The following is a 27271-nucleotide window of genomic DNA, read 5'->3' as shown; positions in this document are numbered from 1 at the left end:
CGGGCAAATTTTTCTCGTTATGTTTACGCCGCCGCGAACCCATTGGGCAACGCAGACACGCTGCGTAGAATGCATGTAGACAACACTCCACCCTAACCCCCCCCCCCCCTTCCCTGGCAGGCACGATGTCAAAGGGTTCGCTTTGGGATGAGGCGCAGTGCGGTTCAGTGCGTTCGAAAGAGAGCGGCCCGATTGGGCCTTACAGCCGCCGGCTGGCGCTTGGGCGACGCGTGACGGTCACCTCGTCACCCGCTTTCATGCGCTGGCCTGACGGGAGTACATCCGCCGTCACAAGCTTAAGGAATTCAACTTTGGTGAAGAAATCCAGTTTATTTGCATCCGGGGACCATTTGAGTGAGGTTTGTTGTTGGAATGTGCAGTCCGCACGCAAATACTCAACAGATACAATATATTTAGTTCAGGCTCGAAGCAAAGACGGCAAAATGGTCATAAAATTAAATGTTTTCGCTTGTACTTCTGTTCCGTAAACTTTTGACACAGGACGTGCTGTCAGCAAGTGAGAAAATTTTAGCCTGAGGAAACTCGGCGCTAATGCAAGTTGATTTCACTTGGAAGGAGAGAACATTGTCTTCTAGGAACGTTCATCAAACTCGCTTGTACAGTCTGGGTCAAAAGTATGTGGACCGCGTGTTTCTCAAATGAATCCGACCGCTCTGCTATTAGCCGGCGGCGGGACAGCACACTTGTGGAGATGAAAGTCGAAAATTTGTTCTTTCATCTCCACACGTGTGGTCTCCAGCAGCCGGACATTAATAGAGCTATCAGCTTCGTTTGAGGAACACGCGCTCCAAAGACTTTTGTCATCGACTGTATTTCCTCTACAGCAGCTAAAATGCCTGTGCTTTTACGTTGGCATTTCAGTGTTGGTGCTCCTGATTCAGTTGTTGCTGACAGTACGCATGCATGTCTGTGTAAACGTTGGTTCACTCTTTGTGAGAAGTTTGAGGGCTACCTTGTTTACAATTATGATCTGAACGGCTGCTCTAGTAGTACATAGTATCGCAAGGACTTCGTTTCTGCAGATGGTGAACCGTTCTTCCGCTTCCTCGAAACATTCGAATTCCATGGAGACTACCAGATGCAAGCTGATGACTCGCAACGAGAAGGAAATATTTTGTTTGGTCTTGATTGGTTTAAAAGAATTCCTTGGTATGAAGCTTAGGGAGAGACCCCCGAATGTATTATTGACGTTATTTACCACTGGTGCCGACACTACATAAATGAGAACAATTATGTGAAAAAAAGTGTTACGCGTAAAACCTCTGCACCACGCCAGAAGCGCAGTGAAGCATATTTGAGAGATGGTTGCTTCATCCGCTTCAGAAGACCGCAAATAACTTACACTCGCGGCTTGGTTGGTGCATACGCGGAGAGATGCTACCGTCGGTGACAGTGTACGGTAGCAACTTATTAGTGAGAGATTGCCTGCAATGTTTGAAACGTAGCATATGTGATTATTGCGAACTCATGTCTTATTCGGCTACCGCTGGCCGCTGGGCCGTTCGCCGAGATTACTGCCCCATTGGCATTCGAAGTTTTTTCCATTCGACACATAGCAGTGGCTGACCCGCTAGCCAACAAGTAATTTCGTTTCCGACTTCCTTTTTAAGGGAAGACGCGGCTTTGGGCAAATGTTTTATTTCTAGATGTATTGAAATGAAATGTTTTGAGCATACTAGAAATAATTTTAAGACGACTGTCACAAAACTTCGGTGTTGTACATTTTTTCCGTGAATTTTGTGAATAGGCTGCCGATTTAAGAACATTTGTCAGAAGGCTGGTTGAACGTTCATTGCGTTCCAACTGGCGTGCTACAGGTCCAGACATTCTTCAGAGTTTTTTTCGCCGGAATGCAAAAATTTTTGTCTTGAAATTTTTTGATGTAGTTCCCATCGTCATGTCCACAGTGCGAAGGAAATTTCACAGAAGAAATTTAAAATTTGCAAATTTGAAAAACTGTGAATGTCTCTACCCGTACTGCGGCCCTAGGAATCCAAGAAGAAAACAAAGTGTCCAACTGGATAATAAAGTCGCGAAGAATCTGCTCCGCAGGGTGGGTATCTAGACAGCAAAACTGCAACGAAGAAAAACGCCCATTGCTGAATCGTTTCTTCGCAAGGAGCAGCCACCGCGATTCCCGAAACAATTTTAGAGTACTTTCCGATCACATGTCCTAGATTCTCGGACAAAAAGTTTGAAAATCCCAAAATTTTAAGATACTGTTATAAACATATTGAAGGTAATGGTCCAGTGTTGTGTTTCGTAACAAAATCGTTATTTTAAAGTATTTCCATTGATTGCATCGAGCAGTTTAGACTCAATGGCGAACGCTTTTTACGATAGCAAAAAGGCAAATAGAAAAAAAAACAAGATTGTGATCAGGTGATCTGCGGATATATTGATTCTTACAGTAAAATCTCACATTAAATAAAAAAATTACGTTCATCAAAGGTTTCTCGCTCGAAAAATGTTTTTGTCCAGCATTGTTGGGTATCAATGAACGTCGGTACTTAGAAAGGAACCTTATTCACTACCTAAACCTCATCAAGAACTTTTTACGCAAGGGGCTATATGCGGAACAAGCGCTTTTTTTTAAATCATAGTACAGAAATCAACAAGCCCGGAAACATGCGTTATTGGTCAAGTGTTACGTTATTTAATGCGAATATTACTAAATATTCTTCGGCATCATTGAACCGGTATTACCGGATCAGAGTATTCGATCATGTGTATGTGTGTACTATGAATACGGAATATGAATGAATTGGGAATATGAATATGAATTGGGAATATGAATGCATCAGCAATTGCATAATTTTTATGATTTGTATAACTCCCTGTATATTCAGTAGAGTCCAATAATAGCGTGTGATAATTTTTAAAGTTAATTTTGATTCAAATATTCACTCTGTACCACATACGCTATAATTGCGTAACGCCAACGGAGGCTCATTCGTTGTTGTTTCTGACTGAAATGAAATTGAATACGAACATGAATTTGAAATTTCTACTATTACCTGAAAATGCGTGCAGGCTCATCACATTCTCCGAAGAAAGGAAGCCACAGCGCTGTGATCATAATCCTGCTTCGAACAAGCCTAGAACCCTTTACTAAAATTCCTATTTGAGTTGAGCAGACGGAATTCTCAGAATACGCAGTCCGTACAATGAGGAAAACATATGCAAATCCATATGCCTTCCTTATTTTTTTCCGTCTTAGTTTTTTTTTTCATGCCTCTCCGCATGCTTTCCATGTGGTTTCTGCATAATTTGCATGATGACATTATACCCAGCTGGTAGGCATTGGGACCTCTCAGTATGAGTTATTCATATGGACCGTGTAGATTCCCTGCGTTAACTCTACATGAATCGTATTGCGGAAAGCTCACAAGGAAAGTTTCGCCAGGACGACCCACCCGGGCCACCGGTTGCAAGTTACCATGCATGACAATCCACCTTTTTCACAAATTGTGGCGCCCTATCTGCAGTGCATAGGTCGAGTGGTTCAAAACAACAGGACGCGGGCCACGCAAACACGATCCCGTTCCACCAAGCGCAAAGTATGTGCTTGACAGGTGCTGTCATCTGTCACTCGCGCTTGTTACTAACATGAACAGCGCATGCGCAGTAGGAGGTGGCAGTTGTAAACCGGAGGAGCTGAAGGCGGAGAGGTGCTCATAAGCAGAGCGACTGCTTGAAATAGAAGCGTACTTAGACCCACATATCCGTTGCGACTCAGGCCCACGTGCATGGCGCTTTTAAGGACGAGGAGGAGAACGGGGAGTTTCCTTGCTTGCGACATGTGATGGCGATATCGTTTAAGGAGGGAAGCCCCGACAAATAGCTCGGACGCCATGATGGTGGACCACGGCTCGCTTCCGCAGTGCATATCGCAACAGGCGGCGACGAGCGGATTAGATGAGCGCGCAGGCTTCCTCCGTGGTCCTGGTCCATCATCATGGCGGCCACTATGTTGTCTGTACAAGCCACCAACCAGTTATCGTCGTAAAATAAATTAAACCGAAAGAAAACGAAGTAGAATGAACTGGATCAGTGGAAACAATTTTTTTTTTGTTTTTGACCAACGAAGAGGACCAGGCGAGTGAAAGTCGGGGAAAGACAGATCGAGCGAAAAGGTGCTAGCGGAATGGCAATAACAAAACTCGACCAATTATTAAACAGCGAAAATCAGGATGAACGAAGCGAAGGAAGAAAAAAAAAGGCGTAGGTGGTGAAATCCTAAACCGCGACAGGCACATGCCAGGCAGTAGCAGCAGGAGCAGGAGCGGCGACGCCGGCGACGGCGCGCCGAGGAAACCCGACACCGCGCCAAGCCAAAGCCGAGCCGAAGCCGACAGCAGCCCCGTAGTCGGCGCTCGGTCCGTGCGGTCGCAGTTCGCCGTCGTGCAGCGGCACCAGTCTGAGCACATTCCAACGCGCATAGCATTGTTTTACTGTGGCTCCTGCACGGTTAGAACTGCGATCCAAACACGACCCACCGCAGTGGCTCGGTGGCAATGGCGTTCGCCTGCTGAGCCCAAGGTCGCGCGTTCGAACCTACCTGCTGGACAGGAGCCGATGTGCAAGAGAGCTCACGTGGAGTGTGATGTGAGAGCCCATCAAACATTTTCAGAAGGTCGAAATTCCCACGTGAAGCTTCGGAGGCTAACGTGGAGGGTAACGAAAAGGGTTCAGCTTAAGTTAAGGACAACACAGGGAGCCACGGAAAGAAGGGTGATTGGTGTAAAGTTAAGAGACACAAATAGGGCGGAGTGGGTGAGGGAACAACTGTGGGTTAATGACATCCTAGTCGAAATCAAGAGGAAGAGATGGGCTTGGGTAGGACATGTAATTCGAAGGCAAGATAACCTCTGGCCCTGAAGGGTAACGGAGTGGATTCCAAGAGAAAGTAAGAGTAGCAGCAAGTTAGGAGGGCGGGTAAGATTAAGAAGTTTGCGGGGATACGGTGACCGCAGCTGGCACAGGACAGGGTTAATTGGAGAAATATGGGAGAGGTCTTCGCCTTGCCGTGTGCATAGTCAGGCTGATGATGATGATGATGAAGTTTCGGAACGTTAAACCGCTGATACCACACCTTAGCTTGTCACACAAGACCTGACAAAGATAGCTCCACAGATCCGAGTTTTACCGAAGGGGGAGCCAGTAGCTTTCTCGGCTAACTGTGAGGGCCGGATAGAGTAAAGTTGTCTGTAGAGTTTACAATTTTTCAGTACGCAACTACACTGAGCTAGCCTAACTAGTTCGGTGAGAGCGAAAATTTGTTAAATTCTGTCGCTGTTTGAAGATCGGTTGTGACAAGCATGATTTTGCGACGTAGCGAAGAATTTTGTTTTAACGCGTCAAAACGGCTTTGCCCACGGAACATAATTGTGGTCGTCTGTATGAAACAAACGAGAGCGGTCAAAGTCGACGAGCGCAGATGCATTCAGCAACTGGGTTAAATGCGACATCATTCGATAAAACCACAGAAAGCATCCTGTTCTTGTTACCGACCTCTTATTTAGATCCTGAAGATCGCAATTGAACTCGTAATGCTAAATGAAAGAAATAATCCTGCATAAATACTTTCTTTACTTAATTTTTATCAAGTGAGCATACCTGTCATTTTCGCGTTCTTTTTTTATATGCTTTCATTCGGAACGTATCCCATGCGCGCTCGCTGGAGGGAGGCAATAGACGAGACGGACAATGGCGTCCTCTGTGTCGTGCACTGTAATACTGGGCATGCCTTTAATTCACATTTCGTTTCTCACACAGACGTCATTGTCAACTTCGGCGGTTCCGATTTTAGGCGAAGATTCAGTAGTAAATTAACTACCACCCTCAACACGAAGCGACTGAGCCCAGAAATGCAAGGTAAATTCTCTGAATCCCACCAAGGTCGAACCGACGACATACAACCCTTATTTTCTTCTACAGTAATGATGATGATAGTATGATGACGCGTAGCGCCATCTAATGATAAGTATGGCGCTCCCATTACGCATTAAGAAGCGATGAGCGCCTTTCATATCCAGCGCATCACAAGCTGAGCCTCGACATGGCAACCCACCGGTTTTCGAGCCGGAAATGAATTAAGCATGTCTTCTACGCTTGTATCAACAAATGCAGGATCCGTTGGAGAGTACGCAGCGGCTGCCGCTAAGAGACACAAGATGGACACGCCTACTTCATATAGGGGCGCAAGGCCAGTTTTGCACCACTGAGGTATCGTTGCAGTATGGAGAATTTTGTTTTTGGCAGGCCCCGAAGCTTTATTTCTGGTGGTTATTAAAGAACTGTCCACTTCTGTGTCGTCCGTGTCCCTTTTGCGCTATGTTTTCTAAGAACTGTTACCAACTAGCCCAAACCAAGCTACTGTAACTCCTAGCTCATTCGAGATATTGGCGTCATTCTTTTTGTCCAAAATGGCGTCTTGAATGTTCGTACGCTAAAGAACAGAGCAGTAGTGTTGGGACTGCCGAGGTATATACCATGAGATGTGCATAACTGCCGGGTACCGTATGAAGTCTCAGATCAGTAAGCACATTGGCTTTCCTGGGAGTTCCCAAGAATAGTGTCAATGCAGATGCACAGTTTCATGTAATACATTGCATGCAATTGCATTTGTTGCGTTTTCCAAGTAATGAATTTCATGATGCATTCATTAAAATTTCATGCTGTAGCTGCAGTGACGCTGCAGATCACGTAAAGTTTCATGTTGTCTGCTTTACACTTCACATGTAACCAGTAACATTTTTTGCCCATTTAGTTTTCGCTTGTTTTTCATTCCGTTATCAATTTTTCTTGTGTACAAATTTAATCACGTCATGAAACATTACTTTTTCCAATTTGAATTTTATCATTATTATATTTGGGCCAATTCTGTAGCAAGTTTGCATGTACTATGCTGTTCTAAATTATTTCGTTTGCAAACCATTCCCATCCGGGACGCCTAGCCTGTGCGTTGATGGTACCTGCGATTACTGAAAATAAAGCGTTGTTGACTATAGACCTTTCCAGTAAGGACTCCTAGGGTGTCGCCATATTGCTTGCTGGACTGTTGTGAGCACATGACGTCAACACAGTGTAAGCGGCAACGAAAACGTTTCGTAACAGCCCAGAGACACATCTCCCTCACCCGGTGGAAATGTCTATATAAAAAAAACAATATTTCTTTAATAACTGTTGAACGGCTGGCAGCCGATATAGTGAGTAGCTTGACGGGAAATATATGCGAAATATAAGCGCAAAGGGGCAGATTCATTTAGATTAACAAAAACTGCTACGTACCTGTTAACGCCGGGTCGGAGGTCCCAGCGCCCAATTAGTGAAAGGGTACCAGCGATCGTTAAATATGCAGCGATAGAATTACACTTAAAACAGCAACAGGAAGCATAAGCAATACATTAGAGAACACTGTTGCGGTCAGCAATATGAGCTGTGTTCAGTGCTATATAGCTACGCTCAACTACACTAACGCTCTTCAGGAGCTCTACAAGAAATAAGAGCTACTCATTTCGCAGTAAAGGTGGACAGTCTAAAACGTGAGGGTCGTTCAACCTGCGTGCGTTGTGAGCCTCAAGTTGCTACCAAATGGCATCAGCTAACAACTTGACATTTTGAACCAAAACTGCGTTTTCTGAAATGCTCATCGCCTTGTCTGCTGTGCATTTAAGGAATGAGGAAATACAAGTCTGACATGACTGGTGCGTTCGTCGTGCCAAGCGCAACTAGCTCTTCTCAGCCCATTACAAACAAATCGAATGAATGAATGAATGAATGAATGAATGAATGAATGAATGAATGAATGAATGAATGAATGAATGAATGAATGAATGCGCTTGCATAGGGTTGCTTTGGAAATAACAACTGATGTGATTTGTGTATTATAATGACAGCCCCATCTCATGGCACATGACAAGTCTTCGCTATAAAGAAGAATGAACGCAAAGCCCAGTGGTGGTAGAGTGAGGTGGACTGCGCATCTCAGGCAAACTCTAGACAGAAAGGATGGACCTGGTACATTTAAGACAATCACCGTCGTGTGAATGCAGTAAATTCGCAATTCATAACTTCAGATGGCTCGGCTTAGAACATTTAATTTTAATTACTGTCCTTCCCTTTTCGGGTAAAGGTAATTGCAGTAATAAGTGATAACACGCCCGCGGCGAGAATGCATTTGAGGGAGCACTATGGGCACTGATCACCGCAATAAACTCTACTTGTTTCATTGCTATAGTGTTACGTACGCTCAACTATACGATAGGGTGAATAAGTGGCACCTCGCGAAAGTCATTGAAAGCAGCTATCATAACTATCATTATTTGGGAAAAAAAGGGCATCGTCTGCAGCACCCGTCACCGGCAGCCTACTGCTAAGCAAGTTAATTCACTATTGTGTAGTTGCGTACCAAGTTCGAAGAATCAGTTTTGATTCTTTGAAAACTTCACTCATTGCCGCTAACATTTGTAACTATTTTCACAGCTTTAATTTTCGGAAGGTCTCTAAGCTTCGGCTACCCATAGCATGGTACTCTCTCAATGACCTCCATTTATCTTCTTCGCCGCTGTCAATGACTTTGTCCTCGATCTGCATCACTGCCTGCCGTCTCCATTGTTTTCCTTCTTTTTCTTTAATCATCTTGTATATAGCGACGGCTATTTTCGCACCATACAAAAGCCGTGTTTGCAATCCGTGTCAGTAACTTCATCCAGCGCGGATTTCGCTCGCCCCTGAGCTCAGTGCCTTATCTTCACCAGCGGCACTTGGCTTCCCCTAATCTTGAAGAAGAGAGTGGCTGGCGTGGAAAAAAAGAAGAGTCCCTACAAATTCAAAGACCTCGCTAAGGCTCGCAACTATGCGCGCTGCGCCTGCCTCTGTCGACCCTGCGGAGGTGAAGCCGTATTGCATCCGTGGAAGTCTTAGGCTGGACATCAGAGGGGTGCCGTCATCTGCGACACAGGAGCCGCACTCTTGTCTCTCAATTGCAGCCCTTCTTAGCAACAAACGCACCACATCCAGAGTCTGGTGAACGGCCACGTTCCATGGATCCAAATATTTAGTCCGGTTCAAAAGTTCACATTGACGAGAATAATTATAATAATTGGTTTTGGGGGAAAGCAAATGGCGCAGTATCTGTCTCATATATCGTTGGACACCTGAACCGCGCCGTAAGGGAAGGGATAAAGGAGGGAGTGAAAGAAGAAAGGAAGAATAGGTACCGTAGTGGAGGGCTCCGGAATAATTTCGACCACCTGGGGATCTTTAACGTGCACTGACATCGCACAGCACACGGGCGCCTTAGCGTTTTTCCTCCTAAAAACGCAGCCGCCGCGGTCGGGTTCGAACCCAGGAACTCCGGATAAGTAGTCGAGCGCCCTAACCACTGAGCCACCGCGGCGGAGCACATTGGCGAGCTTCGGCTTTTACGGCGCTCTGGATGTAAGCCAGCTCTTTATTTGTAACGCGTGGAATGTATCATCTGATTTTTTACACGTTCCAGAAAGGTTCCACAGGGGCGTGTACTGTGATGAAGAACGATTAGTTTATTTTCGTGTTATTTACCGCTTAAATGCGCAGTATTTGGACTTTGCATATGCAAAGCCTGAACCCAGTACAAGGTTTCAGGATTCAAGCTTTTCCTACAACGTAAAGACTGATGAGCTTTTTTTTAATTAATATCTCTCTGACCGCAACTCTAGCAATACACAAAACTGAATTACAAACTCCGACCGCAGTGCAGCCGTCAAAGTTTTTTCCAACCGATTAATAGAATAATGCATTTCAACGTCATTCAGTGCTCACCAGTGCAATTACATTAACTAAGTAGAACGTGTGTGTGTGTGTGTGTGTGTGCGTGCGTGCGTGCGTGCGTGCGTGCGTGCGTGCGTGCGTGCGTGTGTGTGTGTGTGTGTGTGTGTGTGTGTGTGTGTGTGTGTGTGTGTGTGTGTGTGTGTGTGTGTGTGTGTGTGTGTGTGTGTGTGTGTGTGTGTGTGTGTGTGTGTGTGTGTGTGTGTGTGTGTGTGTGTGTGTGTGTGTGTGTGTGTGTGTGTGTGTGTGTGTGTGTGTGTGTGTGTGTGTGTGTGTGTGTGTGTGTGTGTGTGTGTGTGTGTGTGTGTGTGTGTGTGTGTGTGTGTGTGTGTGTGTGTGTGTGTGTGTGTGTGTGTGTGTGTGTGTGTGTGTGTGTGTGTGTGTGTGTGTGTGTGTGTGTGTGTGTGTGTGTGTGTGTGTGTGTGTGTGTGTGTGTGTGTGTGTGTGTGTGTGTGTGTGTGTGTGTGTGTGTGTGTGTGTGTGTGTGTGTGTGTGTGTGTGTGTGTGTGTGTGTGTGTGTGTGTGTGTGTGTGTGTGTGTGTGTGTGTGTGTGTGTGTGTGTGTGTGTGTGTGTGTGTGTGTGTGTGTGTGTGTGTGTGTGTGTGTGTGTGTGTGTGTGTGTGTGTGTGTGTGTGTGTGTGTGTGTGTGTGTGTGTGTGTGTGTGTGTGTGTGTGTGTGTGTGTGTGTGTGTGTGTGTGTGTGTGTGTGTGTGTGTGTGTGTGTGTGTGTGTGTGTGTGTGTGTGTGTGTGTGTGTGTGTGTGTGTGTGTGTGTGTGTGTGTGTGTGTGTGTGTGTGTGTGTGTGTGTGTGTGTGTGTGTGTGTGTGTGTGTGTGTGTGTGTGTGTGTGTGTGTGTGTGTGTGTGTGTGTGTGTGTGTGTGTGTGTGTGTGTGTGTGTGTGTGTGTGTGTGTGTGTGTGTGTGTGTGTGTGTGTGTGTGTGTGTGTGTGTGTGTGTGTGTGTGTGTGTGTGTGTGTGTGTGTGTGTGTGTGTGTGTGTGTGTGTGTGTGTGTGTGTGTGTGTGTGTGTGTGTGTGTGTGTGTGTGTGTGTGTGTGTGTGTGTGTGTGTGTGTGTGTGTGTGTGTGTGTGTGTGTGTGTGTGTGTGTGTGTGTGTGTGTGTGTGTGTGTGTGTGTGTGTGTGTGTGTGTGTGTGTGTGTGTGTGTGTGTGTGTGTGTGTGTGTGTGTGTGTGTGTGTGTGTGTGTGTGTGTGTGTGTGTGTGTGTGTGTGTGTGTGTGTGTGTGTGTGTGTGTGTGTGTGTGTGTGTGTGTGTGTGTGTGTGTGTGTGTGTGTGTGTGTCGCGCAACTACCATGTCTGAACAATTGCACTAACCTTCATGTAATTAAACAACGTCGTCGTTGCTTACGTTCTGACATTTAGGACTAATGGCTGCTGCTCATCAAATACGCCTGCATATTTCTCAGATCCTGGTGGACATTCATTGAAGCTTCAGTGAATGTCTGCCAAATATTTTTAATCCTTTAGAGAATTACAATCTGTCTTGAAAGGTTTACGATCCGTTTTGAATAAAGAATATGCATACTTCGTGCTAGGCTTTCATACAAACTGGGGACATCAATGACCATTAAGCTTTATTTACACGAATTTCCATTTTCCCTGCCATAAAGGTGGGAAAAGAAGCTACTGTGAAAATCCCTATTGTACAAAAATTAAGGGGGCAGTTAAGCTCAGCATTAACGGTCCGAGGCGATTTCGACCAGTGATCCTTTTTGATTACATATATTCATTAGCATACAGTTGGAAGATACCGCAGTACGTGAAACACCACGCGACAAACATATAAACCAACCCCATGTTTGACTTGAATTGATTTGATTTGATTTGATCTTTATTCAGCATCAGGTGATGTTGGGTGCACAGGCAAAAAGCCAGAAAGGCTAGACTAGGCCAGTGCACCCATTCTTTTACAGCAGGGGTGGCAAACATTATGTTACATAACATCAATACATACGTCGATAAAAATACAGATTGAAAGGCAATGGAAGATTACACAGCATATATAAACCACTCGTAGACACCATGTTTGCATTATCAGAAAAAAGCAAAACATAGAACGGTTACTGTCGTATTAGCAAAAAAAAGGTACAGAACAAGCATGACTAGTTAATAAAATAAGTACAAGTGGAAAAACACATACGTTATCTAATTAAATATATCGCGCAACTTTTTCATGGACAATCTCGTAACATCTATGTCATTTTGTAGTAGTTGATTTATGGTAGTTGGCATCTGTTTCCCATAATTGGTACGGCATTTGGCAACTTTCCAGAATTCGGGATGACGTGTGGGTATGAAGCTATGTTTCTATTTAATTCGGCTAATTCAGCCAGGATTCGGATATGGCTTATGACATTTGACCTGTAACATTTGCATAACCTAAACCCATACATGGAGTCCACACGAGTAACGTTCAGTTTTTTGAATAAGTCAGCTGTAGGATATTGGTATGGCACTTTACTTATAATTCTAATGGCACGTTTTTGCAAAAACTACCAACTTGTGGATGTTTTCTGCAGTTGTAGTGGCCCACACTAAGATGCCATATTTCATCAAAAATAGGAATAGTGATTTAAAAAGGAGGGTATATTAACCGATGTTGGGAAAGTCTGGCAGTAGCGACGTACAAGGCCGATGGTGCTAGATAATTTACCGTTCTCAAACCGTACAAGATTGCCTTGCGTCCTCTAGTCAGTAGCGCGTCTGGCTCGCAACCCGACAGCCGTGGATTCCAATTCCGCCTAAAACCAAATATTATCGAACATTTCTTTAAATGAAATCATTCACTTCTAAAAGTTAAATTATGTCAGACACGCGGCGACGTTTAATTCGCTTTACATGTCACACTTTAATCACTTTCCTTCCACGCGTGACGTCACGTTTAACGTAGGCGCTGCGGGGTGTTTGAAATTCCTGCGAGAGGTCATGTGGCTGTGATATCATGAGCCTGACGAGCAATCAGGATTTTTCGCTCACGGACGACGATGCCGAGGCCGGCTTTTCTGCGACACCTGACCCATACGCTTTCACGTGAAATTGTCGATATATGCTCCTTTGGATGCGTTCACGTCACATGAGGAAAATATGGTGTTGTTTTATTTTACCAGTCCTTCGTGGTTAACCCCTGACTACTACCGTATTCGTTATTAGAGATATATAACTTTCCCTGACTTGAACACGAATGACTAGCGCGCTGTTTCCGGACTGCTCCAATTACGTTGATGCAGCCTGAGATTATCTTTCGTTCCTCAATCTGTCTTCTTTATCTAAAAATTATGGCTCACCAGGACACCTCCCCGTAGGGGCGATTCTTTGCCTCTAAAGCTTTTGCGTTCTAACATGTGCGCGCGAGTTTTGAGTGTTGAGCATTGCGCTGCGGCGGCTGCGTTTTTATGGAGGAAAAACGCTAAGGCGCCCGTGTGCTGTGCGATGTCAGTGCACGTTAAAGATCCCCAGGTGGTCGAAATTATTCCGGAGCCCTCCACTACGGCACCTCTTTCTTCCTTTCTTCTTTCACTCCCTCCTTTATCCCTTCCCTTACGGCGCGGTTCAGGTGTCCAACGACATATGAGACAGATACTGCGCCATTTCCTTTCCTCCCAAAAAGCCAATTATTATTATTATTATTATTGCGCTGTCAAATGGTGGCATGACCGCACTGGCTTTCCGCACGAGCTCAAGATGAACAGCGGCCAGAAAATTGGCGGCAAAAGAAGAAGGAAGGACGAGTTGGTGCCAAAGTTCATGATTTCAACTTCTACATTTCCCTTTTTTCTTGAACCCGGATGTGCCCCTCGGTAATTCGTTAGAGAGGGAGTAGCCTTAGACGTCATCATCAGCAGCGGGGAAACCAGCAAGTAGAACCTAGAGGTGGCCACGTCACTAATAAAGCTCCGCCCCTTCCATTCGACTCCTCATAAGCTGTGGTTTTCTCGTAGACAACAGATCGCTATAGCGGCCCTCGTTGCAAGAGTGGTTACTTTAGTGCGGTGCAGCGCGCCGGAAGCCGCTTGCAGGTTGCAGGGAGGCGCAGCTGAACCCACGCGCAGTTGAAATGTATTGACCTGGGAACGCATACGCAACTGATTCCGATAACTCCATTCGTATGACGGTGCTCATGTACAACGTCAGCTGTTTTTAGCTGGCACACTCCGCGTCCTCTTTTTCCCCAAGGCCTCGTGGCTGTGTTCCGCACGATCTGACGTACTGGCGCAGCAATGTCACGCGGCCCAATCGTCATTGGCCCAACGATCATTTACCGGCCATTTGATCGGTAGATCTGTCCTGCAGACGTTTCACGTAGTGCAATTGTTATTAACGGGCATACTATTCAGTGATTAATGGGTGTTTATACCCTTTATGACTTCAAGCCGTAATAAGCGTCACATTAGGCGAAGGCCCCTTTGATTCATTTGGTTTATTTCGGCTTGTCTACGTGATTACTTAAATCATGCTCGCGAAAATGCAGAGTTTTGCTTTGATCAAAATAAACTGAAATTAATAAACTCAAGCAAGGGGTGGAGTTTGGGAAGCACTCGGATGATAGGGCTCATACGGACAACGCGTTATTCAGATTTCCTCATCTTCAGGATCAACTTTTTCATATCCCGGCAATTATTTCTGTCGTGAGCCACCTGCGGCCCGCCTTACCCCCGCATTTCTAGTTTTAATAGCACTTCAAAAGCGCAAGAGTCTGACTCCAATACAAAAGTTCAGTGGGGGAAGCATCACTTGAACAATAAAAGCACCGTTCTATTACCACTACAAAATTTCTTACTTACGGGGATCGGACAGTTATGTGCCCCTTCTCTTCTTAGCAGATTTTTCTATGCAGTCAAGTGAAAGCGGAAGTGACGAAATCTCTGCATATCCATATCTTTTTTTAAATCGGCTAGCCCCTCCGACAAGCTCCACTGCACTGCACGACAACATATGCAAGGTACCGAGGGGGGTTCTGGATGTCAGGAGAACATCTTACTACTTTGAGTTGCTCACTTAATTATTTTCCTGAGTGCACAGTCTACCAGAAGTAGTACGGGACGTTATTCGGTAGAAAGAACTGCGGCCATCAGACTATTGTTAACAAAGTCATTACGCACAACATACAACCGCCTCCTTTCGTCAGCGAAGCTGCTTTCAGTGCGGCCTTGTATACTCACATATGCCACGACGGCGCCTAACATTCCCTCTGACCTTGCGTCTCACAAAAAGGAAAAAGAAAATGAAACGCAAGTAGACACCACAATCCCGTCGGGAGCTAAAATAAGCAAGCGGTAAAGCACAGTATACGGCAAATGTTTGCGTGCTCTATACGGTTTTTTTTTTTTTTTTGCTGAGTTGAGTTTGACGCCGTGCCATTCGAGCCAGACTGGTGCAAGAGTCAAAAAGGCACGGCGCGTTCGCGAAATGCGAGCACCGCACCACGTAGGGAAAAATGTAAACAGCACATTCCTCTACCAGGAGGCGTTCGTTGTGTCCTGGACTACATCGCTTGAACGGCACGGAACCCTGCCGCATTAACGCGGGAGCGGCGGGCGTGCGAGTGAACTGGATGCGGTGAGTCCCGGAGTGGCACTGTCATAAATACCCTCCATCGTTGCTTCGTTCCAAGCGGTGTTCTCCGGTGGTCTCCGCTATGTTTACACCCGACTAGTGACGATCACGTCGACACCCAGTTACCGTAGTCGTCAGGTTGCCGGCGATAGCATATCAACTGCTCTTCTCTCATAAAGGAGGTCTTGGAGGTCGCCCGAGCGCAGTAAATAGCGAGCACTCCTGCTCGCCCCAACAGAGCGCCATATGTTAGTACCGTAATTTCTGATTTATAATCCTCATTTATCATGGAGTCTGCCGCGCTGAATAGTGGCTAAAACGTTTCATTAATACTACTACTACTGCTACTAATGCTATTGCTACTATTACTACTACTACTACTACTACTACTACTACTACTACTACTACTACTACTACTACTACTACTACTACTACTACTACTACTACTACTACTACTACTACTACTACTACTACTACTACTACTACTACTACTGGAGTGCACAAATCCGACGCACAGTTCGCAAAGGCCAGCAGTGAAATCAACTTTTACTGCTCTACATGACGCCCTGACACAACACGGTTTATCATCGTAACTCGCCACTTTTCATTCACAAAAGTAGTTGTCATCAACCTAGATGTGCTACAGTACCACAGCGCGTCATGATCACTGCAATGTCCGCTTTCAAGAAAAGAAAAAAAGGTTCCTGCCAGATCATTGACTGCTATCTCAATTTTCCTCAGGAGAGCACCTAGAGCAAGAAAGCACGTGTGCACACGGCCACACGGAGCCAGCAGAAGCATTGAGCTAGTGCGACCATAAAAAGCTTCGGTATAGCGAGAACACTATTGAGGATGGCATATGTCCTAAATGGGTGATCTAAAAAAACTGTAAAGCAGTAAAAACAAATTTAGTAGCAGTAGTAGTTGTAGTAGTAGTAGTAGTAGTTATTAGTCTGCACGGCGTAAAACATCGTAAAACGGCGTAAAACAGAAATGTAGTGCCAGAGGAGTACTGTATTCCGAAAAACACGGCACATAGTCCACGCGGCAGTAAGTCTGCCTGAATACGTCTTCAGTTCTCTTTTTTTTTTCTGTCGGTTGTTGGGCATCAGGCGTTCTTTTCTTGTTAACCTCCAACAGAACAGCTTTGTTTTTTTCTTCTTTGTTTTCTTTTTAGGTACGTGCCTCGACAGCACGCAGCACAGGAACTACAGGAGCGCTTGCAAGCAAGTCCCTCCAACTTGTGGCAAAACGGTCGTGTGGCAAAACATTCAGCAGCGACGAATAAACACAAACCTACCGCGTCTATGCTTTTCCATGCAGAGCCCTGGTGCCACAGAGCTTCGAGTTGCGGTCCTAGCTGTTTCTATAAACATTGCGTAAACGCGGACTTGGTACGGAAAACGCGTAACAAGACATTGCCAAAACAGGCTGTGAACAGCTCCGGAACCCGGCAGCCTCCGTCGACAACAAGGAACACCGCCGGCAAAAGTGCAAGAATACTGTTTGCACACTTTATGCGCTTTCTTCATTTTTATCACAGAATAATACATTGTCAACAGTAAACATAAAGTAGGTGAGTCCGAAAGAAGGAAGGACTCCCCGCTACACTAATGTACCGCGGGTAAATATCAACAGTAAACAAAAAAAACATCACCAGCGCGGCCTGGGTTATATCTGGCACGCAGGTCGGGGCCACTAGTTGCGAGGTCAGAAGGAACGGCTGCGCCCTCATATAGCGTCTTTTCAGACCGGCTTCCACGAGAGCAGTTATGCAGAGTGTGGTAGTCTGGCAAAAAAAAAAAATGCGCAGAGCCTGCAACAGCTTTGTAATGCCGGGCATGGCCACTTGGGTACTACACCATTTCTTCGGTGAGCGGTCTGGCCACGAGTCCAAAGGGCTATTTTTTCCCAACACAATCTGAACCATCAAAACTTCCGAAATGCACATAGTTCGAAATACCTCTGTCTGTGGTACAGGCTAAGACGGATTAAGGAAAAAGAGGGAACTGCCGTAATACACGCGGTGAAATAACGATAGTTTTCTCATGGCGCGGAGAGACGTCCCAGACATCCCGAAGGAATGCTTTCTCCGTGTGGCAAGAGGATATCCGTACCGTATTGTCAATCCACGCCGGTGAGACTCGCATACGCTTCTGACACGATTCACTCCGTTTCTGCGTAAAAATGCAACCATGTAAAATCGGCCTCAAGAGTTTACGCTATGCGTGTTGTCGAAAAAAAAAAGAACCTCCAGCCGCCTGGTAATGTTACCAGCTGATGGACCGTGCTCGCTCGAGCACACCTTCATGCAATTCGGGCGTTTTTGCTCGTGTCACATCGAAATGATTTTTGTAGCGAAAGCTACATTGGCCACGAACTCGCAGTTTCGCCGTGCTCGCATTCCCACCGTGCTCACAACGCACCACGTGACCAACCACGTTACTGCTCACGTGACCAACCGCGTGACGAACCACGACAACAACATAGCTACGCAACCAGACTAACCTGCACTTGAAATCAAGATTGACCGGGGCTAACCAAGCTATGCCTTAGCTTTCGCTACGTATATCCTGGCGTAGCCGAGCTAAGCCACTCCCAATTTTTTTCCTGCGCACCCGCCTTGCGTAAACTTTTGTGGCCGATAGATTAACTAGAGTACCGACGTAGAGACGCTTGAAAAAATTGGCGGACCATGCATGCTGCTAGGCCATCAGTTGTGTTTACGGTGCAGACATAAATGTACATGTAACCTTAAACTGAATCCTGTAGCCGAAACACCTATGCGTGAAGAGCACTCCACACCCATCGCCTTCGGATTTCACGCTTTGGGTCCAAGGATAAAATTAGCTTTCCCACAATGACAATGGTTCTTGGCTCACAAGAGTGTACAAAGGGAGAAGGCAATAGACGTATCCACTCACCCTCTTCGGTGCGGTGCGTGGTCCCTCTGGCGTCTGTTCTTGAACCAGTTGCTGACCTGGGTGAGCGTGAGGCCTGTCTTGTTGGCCAACGCACGTTTCTCGTCAGGCGTCGGGTAGCGGTTCACCTTGTAGCACTCCTTGAGCGCGATGCGGGACTTCTCCTTGAAGCAGTAAACCGTGTCCTCGCCGTCCCAGATGGTCTTGGGTAGCGGATACTTTCGCCTTCAACGAAGAAAAAGGGAATAGGGAAACAAAGTGGTAGGGTTTTAACGTAGTTAAACTGAGTAGATGTGCGATAGCACTCCTTGCTTGAAACATGCGAAAACAAGGGACGTTGAGGGTGCCAAGGTCCCCCTCAAGATCACCCACTCATTGCCTAAAGCTAGCACGACGCTCCTCCCAGCTATCCCGAGCTTACACGAGTTAATTCGAGGCTTCAGAGAACATTTTTGATCGGAACCATGATAAATGGTGCCTTCTCACAAAAATTAAGGCGAGGTTTGCCGCGGCTTGCAAACGAGGCCAACTGTCCTGGCCGGCCAAAGTTGATTGAAAGAGGTTGGCTAAGGTGCTAAAATCTCAGCTTCCTGAGCCTGCTTCTCCGACTGACCAGAAACTGGGGTAAATTAGCCCTGCCTTGAAACCAACGAAGCTGAACCTAGCTAAAGTTTCTGTTCACCCAGTCGCAAATGCAACTGCCGGGACAAGCATTCAGCATTGCGGCATTCTGTGGTGCACCTAGACTGCGTTGATTAATTTTAGTTCTTATGCATGAGGCTGTCCTGAACAGGATACCTTCAGTCTAGTTCTTGTATTTCACCGCAGTAGGCAGCATGAGGAATTAAGAAATACTGGATCTGGAGTAACCCACCGGGGTTGTTCAGTGGTTAGGGCACTGGGCTACTGATTCAGAGTTCCCGGGTTCGAACCTGACCGCGGCGGCTACGTTTTTATGGAGGCAAAACGCTAAGGTGCCGGTGTGCTGTGCGATGTCAGTGCACGTTAAAGATCCCCAGGTAGTCGAAATTATTCCGGAGCCCTCCACTACGGCGCCTCCTTCCTTTCTTCTTTCACTCCCTCCTTTATCCCTTCCCTTACGGCGCGGTTCAGGTGTCCAACGATATGAGACAGATACTGCGCCATTTCCTTTCCCCAAAACCTAATTATTATTATTAATATTATTATTATTACTATTATTATTATTATTATTATTATTATTATTATTATTATTATTATTATTATTATTATTATTATTATTATTATTATTATTATTATTATTATTATTATCTGGAGTGACTGTACTGTGGTTACATAGTAGAGGCGCCATAATTTAAAACAGAGTTATAATCCTGACATGGCCCCGCACTTTGTTTCGCTTGTGCTTTGCGGGTTGCCAGAACATGCCCAGCTTTCTTGCGCATCAACAACTGGCGTCATCTGTTGGCAGCCAGTAGCGAATATTACGTAAATAAATGAAGATAATTTAGACTTTTAATTCTGAAAAAAAACAACTAATGAAGGCCGAGAGATTCTGCGCTAACATGGTAATTCTAAAGCCCGGCTCGTCTTCCTCGCTGCAAATCCTGACCTATAAATTGCTTCCTGCGCTAACAACTATTTACGACGCGCATAAAAAATATCAGTGGGATGCACCAAAAAATCGAAATTTCCACGGGGGTGATTATGAGTGTTCAGCGCAACGAGTCACGCGATGGCAGTCGAACATATGATGAGACTAAGAAAAATATTAAAAATAAAAGTGTCCCGACCCGTTCCACATAAGTATAACCAGTTTAGTCGAACCAACTATAGAAGCGCTTGCCCAGATTTCCTATGTTTAATGGGGATCGATTCAAATAATCGGTACCAGCTGAGTGCAAACAGTGTAAGCACCAGATGAATTTAATGCTCTGGGGCCGTACTCTGAAATGATCCACGCCATTTTCCATTTCTTTTGGCCTTGACGTCAACGTGACGACAACAGCAGATGTTAAAGCAAAGGGTCAATCGCAGAGAGCCCATTTGGTCTTGGCTACGCCGTTGGCCAACCTTCCCTTCAGCACGTCCAGTCCGGCTGAGCCTCACGGACCACTATACGCCATTTCGTCGCATACACGACGCCGACTTTCTCTGCCGAGACTCGATTAGAGCCGATAAAGCTCGTCGGGCGTGCCAAACGTGCCGTCGGACTCCTTCATTCGTAATCGTCGGTGCCAGCCCGCCAGTGCGACAACGGCTGGAGACACGTTTACGCATGTAGGTGACGTCATGGACGCGTTTCTGTCGCGACGTCTTCTCTAACGCGCGACGTTAATGGCAGCGGTGGCCAATCGTAGAGGATCAAGCGGAACGGAAAGGAAATGGATCCCAACAGAATTCGCACCCTGAAGTCGTTTGGTGTTCCGCAGTTTACCTCCCAGAGAGCGACACATACAGCCTTTGTCAAAAGTACACACCCTCCTCTACTCTCCTCTTGCATATATACTCAAAGACAGTAATCCCACGAAGACCGGAGCACCGTAATTCCTCAACCCTCCCAAGCTTAGGACTGTCAAATATGCTTAAGAGTCCCGTTACACGGCTTGGAAGACAATCCCTGGGGCTGCGTATTTTTGACAAAGACTGTACGCAACAACTGCTGCTGACCGGCAGGCAGCGTGCGCAGGTTACTCACCTGAGCCGGTACTTGTCGACGGCACCCAGCGGGCGGCCGCGAATCTTCTCGGCCTCCCTGTAGTGCGCCTTGTACCACATCTGCTGCAGCTCGGAATGGTACTTGCAGTCGAAGTTGTGGCTCTCCAGGATAGTGTACAGCTCCTGCAAATTGGCGGCGCTTCGTGGGACTTTCATGGCGGTATAAGATCTGAAAACGGCACTGGCGACACATCCGACTGATTCCACGTCAGCACGAACGAGACATCGAGCCGATGTATTATTGTCATTAAAGGCATCGTCTCACCCTAGGCTTTCATTTCTCTTTCTGCTGTTACGAGACAGATTCTCGCCCGCAGCAGCAAAGGTCAAGGAGAAAAAGTGATCAACCCCATACATCAAGCTCGCTTCATGGTTTCTTTTGCTGAGTTTCTGGCATTATTCATGGTGTCCATAAAAAAATGCGTGGCTTGAATTGAAACTAGCCAATTCGGGGAGACCTGTGGCGCTGCTTTCCCTCTGCTCCGATTTTACGACAATACGACTACAGAGTCGTGCCTGAAATACAACACGATGTTTCGTCGTCATGTCGTAAACACATAGCTTTCTTTAGTATATTTGTATATTTCTGTACAGTTTTCCAAGAAGCAAGCTGCTAAAATTTCGGAAGAAATATTAAAAAATGTCGTCAAAAGTACAGTTTGAATTCAAGAAGAAGAGCGTAGGCATTCTTCAAGTATATACGCATCATTTGTTGCAAAAGGTTAGGATATCGCTTACAAAAGGCCGTCGTTCAGTTATCGAGAAGACGTGGGCGCACAATGCTGTCGTGAATCGAACAGCTAGCAGTACGCGAAGCGTGTCCACAGATGCACTCTGTCGGTCCGTGGTACGGCACTCGACAGAGCTGGCCACCCACGGACTCACCTTGTAGTTCTCGCGGTGGAACGCGACGGCTGCCTGCGCCCTGAGTACGGCCTCGTCTGGCCGGAGCAGGTCCCCGGGCGGCAGAGACCACAGGAAGCGAGCCAGGCGATCCAAGTTACGCGCCTGCTGCAGGGCTTCACAGACGCAAGCCACCTGCTCCAAGGTAAACCGCAGACCCTTGCTTCCGCCGACCGAGGATCCGCCGCCCATACTGCTTCCGCTTCCGGACAAACTACTTCCGGCTCCGCGGCCGGACGACGAGGCTGCGGCGAGGCTCCCCAGGGACGAGGACATCAGCTCGGTCAGGCGGCTGCTGGTTCCGGAACCGGTCAGAGGAGAACTGCCATTGCTCAGGCCCACGCTTGATTAAAGTTGGAAGAGAAGGCGAACATAGATATATGCGCACTGACGAAGCAAAGGGTGGATTTGGCAACACACTCAGGAAGCGTCAGAATCAAACATTCTGTGTTTCCTTAGATGACGCGGTGGACAGCACAAAACAAAATTTAATCTGTTCGATGGAGAGCCTCGGTGTGGAAATAGCCAACGTTTAGACCAGAGGTCTTGTCTTCATCTGGGCCCAGACAAAGACAAGTCATCTTGTCGAAACGCTGGCTAGGGCGCTGTGGTTTCTATTTCGACTCTAGTTCCTGTCGTTAAAATTGTGTTGATGAAAATTTCATCTTCCCGCATACCCCCTATCTATGATGGATGGATATGTGACTTAATATGAAATATGAACCAAGAATGAGGGAAGCAAGCAAAATTAATCGACACCAAAGCACCGCTATATGCCCGGTGCTCAGCACACGCGATGCCATCATTTTCTTATTGCAAGAACTTGTGCATTCCGTCGAGCAACTTCGTAGACTCATTCATTATGGCTATGCAGCACAAGTCATAATATGGATATTAGTTCATGTTACCCACTATTTCGTGCATCCTTCTTCCACACTATTTCCGCTGTTAACGAGCACGTCGTCGAGAAACAAGGTAAGGATGGAATACGCAGTTTGGTGCAGTAATGATTCTTCCAGCACCAGAAGCGCTTGCGTGAGCTGCTCCTGTTGACAGGTCCTAGTAGTTTTCAGCATGCTGACAATGCTGCTGCTGGTGGTTTTTATGGTGAAAGGGCATATGTCGCCAAAGAGCGCCATAACACAAGGTTTTTCTTCTACACAAGGTGGGGTCAAAGACTCATTTCCCAAGCATTTCACACTAAATAATGCCGAGCACCAGGCAAATGAACTGTATCACCGGTGGTTTCCAGCGGCACTTGTGATCGAACCCCGCACCTCCCGCATACGAGGTTGACAATGCCGAAATGAACGGAAAAGGCATCTCAGGCAAGCAAAACGGCCACTTACAGGAAAGAGGCATTACAATAATTTGCTTGACAGGTCAAATGGCGCCTACGAGTTACGTGCATGACCTTAGTAACGAAGAGGAATGACTTTGAATGACCTTGGAATGATGTTGACGTGGAAATTGTATTCTCTGCCATAGGACCCAATTCTGCTGAGTGCTGTAAAGAAGACGAAATGTAGAGGCAGAGCAAATACACACTTCGATTTCCAATTTAATGTTCTTGAGAGACAGAGAAAAATTTCATCATGAGCAAAGTTTGGAGACAAGCTAACAGAAGGTGGGGCCCTCAGCTATCTGGGAGGCCAGGGCGGTGAGGTCAAGCTGGCCGTCCAAGCCTATGCTTGACACCGCCTCGTCTGGACACGTCGGCATGGTCGGGTGTCCCCCTGGCAACAAGCGCGTTCATGCGAGAGTCAGAGAACTTATTCTCCGGGCACCTCTGGAAGGCCATCCCAACTCAGAAGAGGCGGGGCCCATTCCACTCGCTTACTGCTAGCAAGATCTCGCACATACAAAAACATTACCGACTCTCCCTCAGAACATACCAGCTACATCACAAAAATCTCCGCCGAGAGGAGGCGGCTTTCTGGCGCCAAATCCAGAGTAACTTTCTTCCACCTTGAACTTGCTTCCTCGATCCCTTCAATGACCCCGAATAAAGTGTTCTATAATAACAACCTAAAAAATAAAACGATGCATTTTCTGTGGCCTTAGGTGGACCTATCAAGTTCTTTCCGATCGAGTGAGTGCAGTAATATGCATATCCCCACTTGCCAACATACGGCTTTTGATTTGCTGACATTCTTTCGGCGCGATCATGTCACATCGGTCAAGCCAGTGCATATTCTTCGTATATTCTCCGGCACAAATACGCTTTTTGTGCCCGGCAGTGACGGGGCAAGGAGGAGGAGTACGAGGAAGAGAAAAGGCAGGGAGGATAACTGCAAGAAAAACCGGTTTGCTACCCTGCACGGGGGGAAAGCGCTGACGGGATACAAGGACGAGGAGAAAACAGAGTAGTGCTCAGAAAAATGAAGTCACTTCGCAAAGTCAGCAAGAGTTCAGTAGTATCACAGCCTATCGTGCAGGCCGTAAGTTCTCAAGAAGCGGAGCAGTGCCTTGGAGGCCTTCACCGCCGACGATCGCCGCGGCCAGTGGCCGAGAATCTTCATTTCCCTCAGTGGGCGTGGATCTAGACGCTCCAGCGCTCGGCAGAGAGACTGCCTTTCGGCGCTGTAGGCAGGGCGTTCCATTCACACAGAATGTGGGCTATAGTCTCGTCACACCCGCAGATGGCCCATGCAGGGCTGTCAGCCACACCGATTAAGCAGGAGTAATGGTTGGTGAAAGAACCTCAGGCGACACAGCAAAGTTGCTTCATGTCGTGGTAGGCCGGATGGAAGCCGGAGCTGCAGATCTGGGTCCAGGGATTTCAAACGTGAATTCTAAAATTTGCCTCCATTCCACGCGGTAAGCGCTATGCCCCGCGCAAGTGCATGCGCGAAGTCTGCCGCTGCGTCTGATCTCGGAAATGGGGATCGGCACAAAATCGGCGTCGCAGTAAGTTCGCGCGATCTCAACCGCGCGGTGATTGCCTGCTATGGCGCTATGTCCTGGTAGCCATTGACAGATAATGTGCCCTTTATTGATGGCGGAGTGATATAGTTGTTGGATTTCAGCGACCTGTTGTTCATGGGCTCCACGGCGAAGAGAAGCTCGTAAGCCTTGGAGGGCCGCTTTGGAATCGGAGACAATAGACTTCTGCTGAGGGCGCTGCTGATTAATGTGCGGTGAGCTGTGCACTCGACGAATAAGTCTGGTGAGCTTTCGTAACTCTGATTTCTGTAGTCTTTGCGGGGGTGACCACGGAGCCCGAAGAACTGATGGAATTCACTGAGCCGTTGAGGTAGACGTGGAGGCGGTTTGAACGGTGCTGATGTGAATATTCAAGAGTGATTTGTTTTAGGGGTATCGGCGATGAGCCGATCTCTTCGTGGTGCCAGGTATTGAAAGAAGCACACGTTTCTGGTGCAGGCTCCATAGTGGACCGGACGGTCTAGATAGAGGTGGGTGTAAAATGGGACGGCAGAATAGCGCGATGTGCATCAGTGGGGTTTGTAAGGGATGTGCACGGTCTGGTAATAGGGAAGACTGGCAAGGGTGCGCTAAAAACCATGCAGCTGGCCATTACGTCGGTCGCTCAACGTTGTAGTCCAGGTGAAGCACGAAATGTGAGTGGTATAGTCGAGCATGAATTCAGCTCAGCGCACGTGAAGCAGCTCTCTTACGAGCGCCATCTCAATCGTCAAAAGCTGAGACCAATGGAGAAGTATCTGAACGCACATTCACACTAGCTCCGTGCAGGCTCAACCACACGCTGAGAGGAAGCGACAGCTTGAGAGAGCGGAGGGCGTCGGAGCCACCATCTAACTTTAAGCGCTGGAAGACGATACCCCCGACTATATTTACGACCGCCAGCGGCATACAGCGTGAAGACGCCTCCTCACCCATTTTTCCAGCCCCCCCCCCCCCCCCCCCCCCCCGCTGCCAACACGGGCGACAAGCGTGAGCTCTCTTTATTTTCTCTTAATTCATTTCTAGCCCTGGGTGAATCGGCGCGTTAACGTGCTTCTCCGTAGTACTCGGGAGAGGAACAGAGACGAACGGGGCCACCACGGGCTAGCCTTGGAGCTGCTGACGATAAATGCTCTACGTCGTAACCCTCCCCCTCACACTACAGATTACCAGCCCCTCCACTTCTTCCTCATAGCCGGCCATGGCGCTGTGCGCTCCCCGTGGCCGATGTTATCGCGAGGCTGGCAGTTTCGAATTTCGACCGCAACACGCCGCCGCAATCGGTCACCGCACAGTCATCCCCCCCCCCCCTCCCCGCCCACTATACGCGCCCAAACTAACTTTTTCTTCTTTCCTTCTGCCGTGTTTTCTTTGTCTTTCCATATTTTATCCCCGTAGAAAAAAAGTGACGAGCTCTGCCAGCCGCTGCCACTCACGGCTTTAAAATAACAACGCTGCCACGTGAGGCACCTACTAAGCGCCCGATTCTCCCACAATGCGCTTGAATCGTTCCACATCTTCTTTGCATAGCGTGAACTGAATGGTGATGATTAGTTGTCACTATGTAGCTAAGGCGGCTTGACACAAAGTGGAGCCACAGACCATGTACTTCAACAGGAGCCATAGTGTGCCCTCTGATGCCATATACTTAGCGATGACCCGCTTTCTGAAATCTTAATCTCATTCCGAAATGAACTTATCCTGAACTGAACCGAGGAAGGCCAAGCGCCTGTTTAGGAGAAAGCTTGTACCCATTAGATACCCATTGGAAAATCGGAGCGTACTTGGTATAATTAGGGATCGAACCTCGCACTTGCAGCATACAAGACGGACGTTCAAGCAACTAGCGAACTGCTGCGGTCCTCTGCGTCAAGTTCGTACCGCCCTGGAGCTTGCACTCAAGCAACACAACAGAAAAGGTACAATGAAGACAGACAGGGCGAGTACCAGCAACTCTTCACTGACAGACTGCGCTGAAGTGGTTCGTACTGTGGTTGTATAGCGTTCCACGCCAACATCCTCGCCCTAGGGCGGCAACTTCCAGTGCAAGACAAATTTCAGGGCATGACTAAGGCCCCTACTGCTATTTTCCAATTAACCCTGTAATGCACCCCCTACAGCCGACCTACATCCATAATCTCATTTCCTCACCCGGCTGCCTGCCAACACTTGTCATAAGTTTACCATGCTTCGCAATCCACTTTGTTATCTGCCATCAGTTATCGCCTCTCCGCATTACACCCACTGTCTCAATCCTGTTTTCTCGTCTTTATTTCAAGTAGGCTTGAATAACACGACTCATTGATCACTAATCAATGCTACTCCCTTCCTGTTGGCCAGCGCCTGCCCCATTTTTCTTTCCACATCTGTCTGTGTCCAAAGTACCGGCGCTGAAAAATTGCTTTAGACTGACCGCTTGA

The 27271-nt window shown here is 47.1% G+C and overlaps 1 protein-coding gene across 3 annotated transcripts in view; it reads right to left on the bottom strand.

Moving 5' to 3' along the window:
- The window catches only part of LOC144132785 (uncharacterized), an 89122-nt gene that overhangs the window by 39907 nt on the left and 21944 nt on the right, over positions 1-27271 (bottom strand). For all 3 annotated transcript variants that reach the window (XM_077665439.1, XM_077665438.1, XM_077665440.1), the window contains 3 exons: positions 21909-22269; positions 21004-21146; positions 18330-18551 (listed from right to left, as the gene is read on the bottom strand). In XM_077665439.1, coding sequence (XP_077521565.1) covers positions 18330-18551; positions 21004-21146; positions 21909-22269 — 726 coding nt within the window. The remainder of the gene's footprint in view (positions 1-18329; positions 18552-21003; positions 21147-21908; positions 22270-27271) is intronic.

Source organism: Amblyomma americanum, chromosome 5 (genome assembly GCF_052857255.1).
Source record: "Amblyomma americanum isolate KBUSLIRL-KWMA chromosome 5, ASM5285725v1, whole genome shotgun sequence".
Lineage (NCBI taxonomy): Eukaryota > Metazoa > Arthropoda > Arachnida > Ixodida > Ixodidae > Amblyomma > Amblyomma americanum.
The sequence above is the reverse complement of the archived record's forward strand: the minus strand, read 5'-3'. Positions and strand labels throughout refer to the sequence as shown.